The sequence below is a fragment of the Phyllobates terribilis genome, unplaced genomic scaffold (genome assembly GCF_046119375.1).
Source record: "Phyllobates terribilis strain yellow unplaced genomic scaffold, ASM4611937v1 Scaffold_8__6_contigs__length_399053987, whole genome shotgun sequence".
NCBI classification, from domain to species: Eukaryota; Metazoa; Chordata; class Amphibia; order Anura; family Dendrobatidae; genus Phyllobates; species Phyllobates terribilis.
Window position 1 is genome coordinate 112,864,255 of NW_027362768.1, and position 12,140 is coordinate 112,876,394.

At 38.3% G+C, this 12,140-nt stretch overlaps 1 protein-coding gene across 1 annotated transcript in view; it reads right to left on the reverse strand.

The window, feature by feature from the left end:
• The window catches only part of LOC141156820 (uncharacterized), a 200,067-nt gene that overhangs the window by 54,443 nt on the left and 133,484 nt on the right, over positions 1–12,140 (reverse strand). Inside the window, exons 4-5 of the mRNA XM_073643230.1 lie at positions 9,694–9,786; positions 6,001–6,176 (exon numbers count right to left, since the gene is read on the reverse strand). Coding sequence (XP_073499331.1) covers positions 6,001–6,176; positions 9,694–9,786 — 269 coding nt within the window. The remainder of the gene's footprint in view (positions 1–6,000; positions 6,177–9,693; positions 9,787–12,140) is intronic.

A 12,140-nucleotide genomic window follows, 5' to 3' on the forward strand; every position in this document is an offset into this window, starting at 1 on the left:
GGCCGCCCTTGTCTCTAGATGGGGCGCAGCCTCGTTCAATACAAGTGTATGGAGTGAGGCCCACTGTCCGGGAGTATGTATAACTCATACATAGCCTCTGGTCCCGGGTCTCATACCGGTGAATCCTCGCAGTGCAAAGTACCTGCGCTGGGGGAGATTCATAAGTCTCCAGTCACACAGAGTGACTACAGACTTATCGATTTGGACCAGACAACCCCTTTAATGGATCACCATAAACTGAATCTAATCCACAAAACGGATGAGAATAGGACAAGTTCTGAGTCTCATGGACCGGAGACATGGATACACTTTTAAAATAGGAAGTGTGTATGGATCAGTGAAGCTCTATGGGTTTGTGAGCTGTCTGAAAAAAAAACAAAAAAACGGACAGGACATGGCTATGTACAACGGATGTGTGAATGCAGCCTTAGCGGAGCAATATTTCTTTACATTAGTTACTTTCTTGTTGCCTTGCATTAGTGTTTATAGGAGCAGAATATGCATTTTTGGAGAGAAATATGAGTTTCTGGCTATGTATACTGCACTTTAAACTGTCTATTAACATGCAAAGTAAGTATGGTTTCTACCTGCAGTAGCATTGATACATCAATGTTTGCGAGGAGACAGCAACTTCTACAAGACAAAGATGAAAGACCAGGAGCAGAGTATACACAGAGGTGCCTATAAAACGTGGATAGCACGTAGAAGAGAACAGACACTACATGTGATTGGCTTAAAAACATGGCAAGAGACGAGTTGGACTGAGGTGCCAAGGGCCACCGGTAACATTGACTCTGGGAGCCCACTTTGCAGCTACATTACCTGACCCTCTGTCACAAATTTACTTATGCTTCCAAACTGGTTAGTTTGTTAAATGAATGAAGAGACGCTGCCTTTTTACGTACACAATGAATCTCAATGCTTAAACTGTAGGATGGGGGCCTACTGGGGAATTTACCTGTTCCCCTGTGGGCCAGTCCGAGCCTGAGCAAGAGAGGAAAGTATAAAGGGTTCAATGAGTCATAAAAGATGTAAAAGTAATGCTTGCATCGTCAGTGTCACATAAATCAATATTTCTGGTGCATAATTTTTACACCAAAAGATTCTGCTGAGAGATGAGATGATAATTGATCTTCTTATCTGTGCCAGTTGTTTTAAGTGTATTCCCATGCAGCTCTGGAGGACTCTGCATTGTGCCAACTTTAATGGGATTATTTCTCATGATTAAATATGATTCTTAAGCAAGATAAGTAGTCTGTACGCTGAGCTACCATATGTCATCCTGATATCTGATGACAAACTGATGGCTCCATTATAAAATGACACTCTACCCATTCTTTACAGATGTAATGCTTGGAGGGTACTTGTGTAAAATAGAGACTTTTTTCATTACTCTGTAACAGTTATTTTATTTTTACATTTGACATTTCATTATCATATCTTTTGTTGTAATTTTTTTCTTTTTTTGATGTTTTGATTTGTGCCCTTATGTTGGTTTTGTTCATGTTGTTGCTGCATTCTGGCTGCAAAATCTAATTATGCAGTGTCACATAAAGAAGCATTTTCATTCCAAGTTCTTTCAAACTGTATAGTGCCGTATACAAAACTACAGTGTGTATCTGCAACTCATTGCAATAAAAAGCATGCAAAATATAGTGCGGTCACTGTCCAACTGGGGTGCAAAAGACCCAACAATAATATTAATTTGGCGGGCTATTCTTCAGCTCTTATTTCTCAATTTTCAGATCCAAAATTGGTCTCCTGATTGAACCCATAGTTTTATAGTTTTATATATGCCTATGAGATTCTTAGGGTGCGATTCAATAACCCCTTCACGACCTTTGACATACTTGTACGCCAAAAGTTATGTCCCTGCCTTTGATGTGGACTAGCACGCTGAGCCCACATCTTTTCCCATACATGGTGGCTAATTTAATCAGCCATCATGTCCTTCTAACAGACATGGGTGGACGTGATCGCAACCGATGAGTTGTCATGGCAGCCGGGGGTCTGCTGATGAGTCTCATGCCTGTCATTACGATCCTCCTGTGAAATTCAGTCTGTGGCTGGCTTTCATAGGATATCATGATTTTAGCTATAGATAGGAGGGCTGATACACTGCTATGTATAGCACAAGCGATCGGATGATCGCAGCTTCAAGTCCCCTAAAGGGACTATTAAATATAGCAAACATGAAAAAAAAAGTTTAAAATATATGAAAAAATATAAAAAACTAAAAAGTTCAAAACAACCTCCTTTTGCCCCATTAAAACAAAACAATAAAAAAAAGTACACATATGCAATAAGTGGTGATCAAAACATCATATATACTCTAAAATGGTATCAGTAAAAAATTCAGCTCAGGGTGTAAAAAATAAGCCCTCACACAGCCCCATGTCCTGAAAAATTCAAATGTTATGGGTCTCAGTAAATGGAGACACAAGTGAATTTTTTTTTTCTTACAAATTTCCTAATTTGTTTTCACCATTTAAATAAAAAAAAATATACATGTTTGGTATTTGCGTACTCACCTGGAAAATCATATTTCTAGGTCAGTTATACCATATAGTGAACATAAATAAAAAAAACTAAAAAACAATTTTGGAATTGCACTTTTTTTTGAAATTTCAACGCTCTTGGAATTTTTTTTCCCCATTTTCCAGTGCATTACGTGAAAAAATGAATGGTGTCATTCAAAAGTACAACTCGTCCTAGGAAAAACAGTTATGGCTCTTGGGATAAAGGGAGGAAAAAGTAAAGTCGAAAAAATGGAAAATCACAAGATTTGTGCTCAACTCGGTATGTGGGCTAAAATATTGCAACATTTGGTGTTTACATGCCAATCACAGCCTGGTACACCAATATGGGCATAACGTGGGTGAGATACAGGCAGGATGGGGTGGGTGACGGGTGGGTGACGGGTGGGTGACGCCCACCCATCAAATTCATCATAAGTTTGGCTGCTAAAACTCATGCAACTGGCGCAACTCACTTCCAAGATCATTTCTGGTGGTGACGCACACTGGTTACTAGATGGCCTGATTCATTAAGAAAATGCCCCTTAATGAATCGGGTCAGTATACGCCATCGAGCACTTCATTAAGACTGGCACCAGTCTTAATGAATCACCCCTAATTTAAAGTCATGAGCACAGGGTTCAATTCGAACCACGAAAAGCAGATGTGTGAAGCCGGACTTCATCTGATGCCTTGTATTTGCCTTGTACTAGGGACCCTCTGAGTTTTATAAGCCGAGGATACATGCTTACACATTGCTAGACTAGATTTTTGTGGCTACCATGAGCGCTCAGCAAGGGTAATTACTGAAAAAGTTCACAAAAGCTAAATGTTGACCAAATAAAACTGCTATAATGCAGACAGAGAGGGTAGATACTGAAGGTGTACATAAAATGGAAATGGCACAAAAAACGTACATCCACTACTATATCTGATTGGCGTAAAGGACATGGCTAGTGGGAGAGAAGAGAAGAGGGTGAAAAAGGTTCAAGGAGTTATAAAAGACATAAAAGTAATGCCTGCATCGTCAATGTCTCATCGATCAATATTTCTGATGCATCATTTTTACAGAGAAAGACAAAATGATTCAGTTGACAATTGAGATAATTGATCTTCTTATCTGTGCCAGTCATTTTAAATGTCTGTACATTCTGGCAATCGTGCAGCTCCGAAGGATTCTGCATTAGACCAACTTATTTTTTTTATTTTTATTTAAATACATATTTCTTCTCCAAGATAAGTAGTTTCTACGCTAAACTGCTACATGTCATCTTGATATCTGATGGCGAACTGATGGTTGCGTTATAAAACCACGCTGTACCCTCTCTGCAGATGTATTGCTTGGAGGCATCATACTTTTGTGTAAAACAGAAAATATCTGACATACCTCATTACTTACATTAACTGCTATCTTATTTTTACATCTGACATTTTGCTTATTGCATTTTATGCCATATAAAACACCATGGACACCTACTAGTATTGAGCACGCCAGTCTTAATGAAGGGACTGCTGGAGTAAAGATCTTTAACAGTCCCTTCATTAAGATTGGCGTCGATAATCTTTAGCATCTAATTCAATAAGAGGAGCAAGGTACATAAGGAATTAGGTGTTTCTTACAGTTGTAGTCCAATTTGGGACTGGAGTACATTTCTGGCAAAATTTAAGCCACTAAAGTGTCGAAAATTTTGATGAATTGTCCAGGCAGGCTTCATCACACCCCATCCCATCCAAGATAGCAAAGCTAGCCGGGAATGGCATAAATACGCCAAAATTAGCAAACTCTTTGCGCAAGTTTGAGTGGTGCAAAAATGTTTCACCCTAGAATTCTGGTGTAATCACCTTGATGAATCAAACCCTTTTATCTTTAAAATGTGTTACAGTAGAAGAGCATGTAAAAATACTATATGGTTTCCATACAATCTCTAATAAGAATATGTCCTGGCTTAAAAAAAACACACCTACAATCACTGAAAATTCAAGGCAATAACCACATCTTAAAGTATATCCATCATTAGATTGTTTTTCTTCGAAATTACAAATTGTTGCAACAATAACTCAGTAAAGTACAAGAGGAGGAGGGACATGCAGCTGCAGTCTCTCATTTATATAGAGCAGTGTTCACACAAATTTATTTATTGTCTAAGGGTGCAGTCAGACAGCCATATAAATAGGACTGAGATCGGAACGCAAAGCACCGACTGGCCAGCGGCTCTCCCGAACCAAGCGTGACAGCTTCCTAGAAATATATGAAGCTGTCAAACTTGGGTTGGGACTAGTGATGAGCGAGTATGTTCTGTTAACCCGAGCATGCTCGCCGAGTATCTTCAGCGTGCTCGGGTGTTATGTTTGACTCACTCGGTGTCCATGATTTGCGACTGCTTGACAGCTATAATACATGTGAGCAATGCCTAAGAAACAAGCATTCCTCACATGTAGTACAGCTTTCAAACAGTCGCAATTCATGCACACAGTGTGATTCAAACACATCACCCGAGCATGCTGAAGATACTCTGAAAACAAGCGTGCTCGTAAATCTCAAGTAAATAATGAGCATGGTCACTCATCACTAGTTGGGACATTCTCTGGCAAGTCCATGTATTGCGTTCCGATTTCAGTCCGATTTATATGGCCGTCTGACTGCTCTCTAAAGGGCCAACTAGTAGCGCTGTACTCGAATGTCAATAGCACCCCAATGGACATCTCAATACAATTAATTAAATACCATAGCTTTTTTTCCAATACAACATGTACTTTTTTGTATATCTTGTATTGTACTGGAATGTCACACTTATCTCAAGATAGTTTGATGGGATATTGATAAGATATTAATGAGAGATTTCATTAAAGTGTGATCTATAAGAATTCAGCATACAACTACAGTTCATTAAAGATAAGTAGATCTTTTGAAATTCGAATTTGCGGGGCACACCAAATTGTCCCCAAGTATTCAATTGGTGGCAAAAAAAAAATTAAAATTATCAATACAGGAAAAGAAGAGAGTGAGACATTGCGGGGAAACGAGTGCAGCCACACAAAATTACATTAGATTGTTCTGGGATAGTGACAGGCAAAAGAGATTGACTTCTGGTAATGATCATTATGATATACTATACTTATGGAATCTGGAGATACAAACCGAGTCTGCGGAGCATTATGGGGAAGCGAGCACTGCCAACTGGCAATGATGATATCTAACTGATTACCAATGTACATGGTATGATAATCCTGTAGGTCATTGTTGGGGAAGAGAGGACGGCCACGCATTAGCCTGCTCAACAATTTATTTTGGGTGAATCGCAAATCATATGTCAGAGTGTTCAAATTCTCGTGGAAGCACGAATTTCAGGAAGTTCAACTTGAACTCGGTCCTTTGCGAATCAATCCGCTCATCTCTAATGGACATCTGGTCATCCATGATGTTCATGTTCATCTATGGACATCTTCTAACTGAGAAGACAGATACATATATCATTTTACTAACCTGTTTGATTGTCCAAGCATAACTCTGATATGATCTTGCTTGAGTCCATTTCTAATAGCGTTTAACATTAGTCCTACAGTGACCATGCCTCCCAAGGGCACAGGGTCCTTACTTGTGTCAGTTGAGTGTCTCATTGGGCCTTCAGAAGAATTAAGTCTTGGTGCCGACAGATTCCTCTGCAAAAGTAAAAGCAATCATTTTTTTTCTGAAAATATCGTTAGTTCTGGTCATTTTGTAAAAATGGAGGCAGAAATGGACTTAGAGTCTACAGTCACACCAGAGCCCTGGAGCCCAAGGGGCGGAATAAGAGCAAACTAGTAATTATATTAAAGGGGGATTATTATTTCAGCCATTTATGACTGTTGCAAAAACATCCCAGAACCAATCAAAAGAGATGGGGTTCCTGAAACATCCAAGTGGGTTGTGCTACAGTGTTTTCTTACTCTCCATAGAAGTTCGTAGGAGTTACGGAAGCAGCATAGTTCCACCTCCTAGGGCCGATGCTTGGACATTGATTTTTCCATCACAGCCATAAATGGCATTGATTGAAATAACCATTTCACCAGATCACCAGGACCAGGATATCTGGGGTTAATATTACAATCCCTTATATCTATGCAGGGATACATTTTAGTAGGGACTTAGACATCCCTCTGCCATATAAGAAAAAAATAGTATTAGAAATGTCGCATGTTACATTTCACCTCTAGACTCTCAGACCTTCCAGACTGGGATCCCACATTGGAAAAGCCCATTGTAAAGTCGCTGTACTGTGATAGACACAACTCTTCCAAACTGGTCTTGTCTCATTTATAAATGTCTGCATGTGGTTGTTCAAAATTTTTCCCTGCTGAGATGTTTTCATGAATATTTTACATTACTTTCAGAATATTAATCTATCATTTACAGCCCTGAAACGCTGAACTCATGCATTTAAATGTATTTAAATGAAATATTATATATTGTGTGTCGCCAAGTTTTGTCATAATTACTTGGTATTTTTCCCATTATTGTCATAGCTTGTAAACTCAGAGCAGAACATTGCACTTTCATGAACTCGATCTTATCCTGTGAAGGAGAATTGTAATTTCATATTTCCTAAATACTGGAATAAGGGAAATGGCACATGTTCGGTATTCGAAGAGTTAGGCTGTGCACCCACGATTATTTTTTGGTGCGTTTTTGACGCTGCATATTTTTGTTGCGTCAAAAACGCAGTATCTTTCAGTTTCAGCAAAGTGAATGGGATTTATAGAAATCTACTGCTCACTGTACTTTATTTTTTGCTCAACCTAAACTGACCTGCGGTGCAATTTTCAAATCTGCAACATGTCAATTTCTCTTTCAGGTGCGCTGAGTTTTAGGCCACAATCACACGTTCAGTATTTGGTCAGTATTTCACATCAATATTTGTAAGCCAAAACCAGGAATGGGTGATAAATACAGAAGTGGTGATATGTTTCTATTATACTTTTCCTCTGATTGTTCCTGATTTTGACTTCTGATGTAAAACTGACCAAAAACTGAACGTGTGAACGTGGCCTTGTGGGCAGATACACTTGTATTAGATGCAAAAAATCCACAGGTGAAAAATGCACATGCACATTCTGCTGCGGAAACACTTGAAAAACGCGTGTAATCTGCACCTAAGTATATCAATAAAGTTTTGTCAAAGTCAAATATCAGGAAGCATTAAAAAGAAAGCAATTTTTGTTTAAAACATGACATAACCAAAATAGACAAAAAACACGATAAAAACACATGTAAAAAAAACGCACTCAAAAAAGCAATGAAAAATATGCCAGTAACCTAATTTACATAATAGGTGTAGAATTCATCAAAAACTCAACAAAAGCTCAATGTACCATTTACATGGACCGTCCTGTAGTTGTTTAGTAGCCTGTTTACACTGGCAGACCAAAGTAATCGATGTGCACTGAACACTGTGTAATAGATCGCTCAATGCGCATAGACTGCCATTGTTTACACAGGATGATGCACTGCCAAGAACAATCATCTTTTGAGCTACGCAGCACATATTTCACCCGATGAGCCAGCATTTTGCTCGTCCACCAGCTGATCGGCGGCCTATTTACACGGAAAGATTATCGTGAAATATGCATTCTTAGAAATGCTCGAACATGATAATCTTCCAGTGTAAATGCACCCTTAGCCTCTATCAATGGGGAGGGGATTGAGAGATGCCTTTGTCAGAGATTGTGAGCATCTATGCAAAGGTTTTATCTTTTGTGCTTGCTTTTTAGGGTTCATTTACATGGACCAATCGGTAAATCTTTGCCAGGTGAATGAGGGCATTCATTATATAATTATTTCATATCTACCTATGTACAACACAGAAAAATGTAGTCGCTGAAGCTAACATATCATGGTTTATTGGACGTATTTAACATCTAATCAAGAACAAAATCTCCTTGACCATGATCCAAAACCAACATAACACATCCATTTTTGGACCCTCTCTAACGTCTTGTGTTCAACAAAAGCACAACATAATATTATAAAAAAGCAGACGTAGGTATCTATTTGAATATCCATACTGTGCAAAACGCTACTGACACCTTTAGATTTTGAAGTCGCCAATAAAATGTTTTTGATGCACAGCCTGTGCAACTCCTCTACATAGCTGGCAGTGCTGTTTCTTACATATACTGTATCTCACAGCAAACTGCTCTTCAACTTTCCTGCTCTCCTCCTCCCTTCTCAAGGTGTTAGAAACACCCACAGACAGGAAGAGGACTTTATACATGGATGATCAAAGAGTGGAAAAGGCGAAAAACACCCAAGTCTTCAGGTAGGAATGATCACACAGGCTGTTCAGTCCCAGTATAGATGGGATTAAGAGTACATATACAGCAGTGTTACAGATAAGGGCAGATCACACTGGCTGAGCACAGAGACATGGAAAAAACTGTGATATTACAGGGGAGGGGGGAGGGAGATCTCATACTCCTCATCACAAGTGTCTGATAGCCCAAGGGAGTAGAGATCTGTTATTGACTGTCCAGTCAGAAAGTAGTAGAGGAATAAAGCTGTGCTTTAACAAGACAACCGGTTTAGGCAGCAGAATCCTGCACACTCAGACCTCGGATTTAGCATGTATCACTGGGAGGGACACCTAATGTGAAAAGTCTGACACTCGGAGCAAGTTGCAAAATGTTTATCAGAGGGCCTGAAAATAAATAAAAAGTTTAACTTTTTAACTCAAGGTAAGCAATTAAATATGTGAAATAAAATACTATTTTATACTGATGTACATAACACTAGACTTGATGAATCATCTCCATAGTTTTTTAAAAAGGTCAGTTTTATCTCTATCCCATTCATCAGTCTTTACCAATTCTTCACTTCTATTGCATTACTGCAATTCCTACATGGTGAGTTAGAACTAGAAATGACAGCTTAATGATTGGTCACAATAAGCTGCATGTGTGCTGTACACACGTTATTTAGAAGTATGATCAAGTCATAGTAAAATGGATGCAATGCCTAATGATGGTCCCAGAGGGGCAGTGCATGACACAGGGATTCATTCAAAGGAGAGTAAAATGAGAATCCCAGTGTCGTGCAGCACTTCCCTCAATAGGCATAATGCAATATATATATATTTTGCATGCTGTTGTTTAAATAATTTTAGGTAGATTACTTAAAAAAAGAGATTTCTGCATATCCTACCTTACCACTCCTAGTATGGCCTCTTGAAGAGCTTGAAATACTATATTGAGTTTTCATAGGGTGTGGATGAAAAGCAGGAAAACCCCAAACATCCTACAAAGAGAATCAGTGCAGTACGTATATTTATTAGTTTTTGCATAAATATGTACATCCCAATTTCTTTATGTACTAAATAGTGATGAGCGAGTATGTTTGGTTAACCCTTTCGGCGAGTATGTTCGGGTGAGTACCGAGTATCTTCAGCGTACTCGGTGATATATTTGAGTCACTCCCGTGTGCATGATTTGTGACTGTCTTACAGCTTTCATACATGTGAGGAATGCTATTTCTTTCACATTCCTCACATGTATTAAAGCTGTCAAACAGTCGCAAATCATGCACATAGGAGCGATTCAAACATATCACCGAGTATGCTGAAGATGCTCGGTACTCGCCCGAGTATACTCGCCGAAAAGGTTAACCGAACATACTCGCTCATCACTAGCACTAAACTATATAAACACTGTAGTTTTCACTTAATCAAACACTAATTAAAAAAATCAACATTTATTCCATTCCAGTTTTCTATATTGTTATTTTAGTGGAAAAAAACATATTTTGGTCTAATATTATTTACAGACCTGAAAAAAAATGACCAGCCATGGAAGAGGTTCATCTGTGAAATTCTGTGCTTGGCTTTTTACAAAAACAGTGATATCCAGATTGGTTATAAAATTCAAAGAAAATTATGTAGGTACCAGATCTTGGCAGATACATAGCATTTTTGCCTATCTGGATAATATTGGCATCCCAACCTATAGATTAAAGTTTATTTTCTGTATAATAGTTGTCTTGGTGAGTGATACTGGCCCTGGACAGTCCCATGCTCTTTTCTACTGTTTGGCAAAAACCTGTGCAGCAGACCAGTATTTCCAAAAAAACAGCGTAGAGAATTTGCTCCAAGGGTCCCAAAATGCGTTTTTTGCCATGGTTCCTAATTCTTTGTGCTAGACTGATATTGGCCATATTTCCGGACTTAGAAACAATACTTATAGTAGAAGTTTCCTGAAACATTTTTTAACAAAGGAAATAATGAAAAATTGTAGATTTTTTTTTCCTGGAGCTCAGAATATGTCTTATTGCACTAGTGGGAATGGTAGGTCATAAAATACCAAGACTGTTATGACAGTTATGCTGATAGAATGGCTGCCAGAAATAATTATTTTGCTGTCAAAATATTATATTACAATAATAAAAGAATAAGCCCTGTTTTTTATGTACATATGTCTTTTTTTGCATTCTTCTCTCGGAACAGTTTTGAAGTTGCAGTAAACATACAGTGCACATAATTAGACAGATGTATTCATTTGAGGTGCACTATGCCCTAAGACGATTTCTATGTTCCTAAGTTTTCGTGAATACTTACAATAAAACATGACCTTTAATTTACTGAACCTACAGCAGAGCTCCAGTCATCTCACACTTTTATATCTGCATATGTTTAAAATATATTATGAGGAGGACTTAGCAACTTTAAGAAAAAGCAATTCGGCTATATATATTTTTATATATTGTCTTTTATTTTAGTATCAGATACAGAATTCTGTTAAATTAATATGGATTGGAGCTCCATTATTCTGATATAGATCTCCAAATCCCCTGCAGAGAGTTTAATGAAACTTCTGCTTTTTGAATTCACCACTAAGGGGAGCTTAAAGGCTTACTGTATACTGATTAATCATGGATTTCAATGGAAGATGCATACAGTAAACAGCTCCTATTAGTGGAAGCTGAAAGCATACAGAATCTTATCATTAAATTGGCTGTCTCATCTTCGTAAAAGGCTAAAATTGAAAAGTGTATATATAAATAAACAGCTTTGCAATTTACCTTGTATTAAAAATCCTCTCCTTTCTCAAGAATGGAAGGATTTTACATTTTTATAGTTGATTGTTCATTGTCTAAGTTTTTGGACACCTCTGCAGTCTGTCAGAGGTGGTCACTTTCCTAGGTAAGGAGCAAAATACTTTCAAGCGCTACTTTAAAGATGGTGAAATTACTAGATTCAGTGCACACAACACTTCTCCAATACTGCAAAGGCAAAACTTCCTCTGCTTGCAGTACCAGAGAACACACAGTTGGGACTTGTGGCTTTACCATGCCATTGTTAGAACCCTCCTGTTTGTTTTTTCCATCTTGTGTTTTGCAGTCACGTGACCATCTGACTTTATATTTCAGCTCCGCCCTTTTGGCTTTGCTGGACTTCAGTGTTGTTTGACTGTTTTGCTAGTCAGGTGCTTCTGTGCCTATCTCTGTCAGTTTGCTTGGTCCTTCTGGGACCTCTAGTACCTTTTTGTCAGTTTATCTTTTTGTGTTCTGCAACAACCTTTTCTATTCAGGAGGTGTCCTTTTTTTGTTCCAGTCCTTAGTTCTTTTAGGGACCCCTTCCTTTATGCTATAGGTCTTCG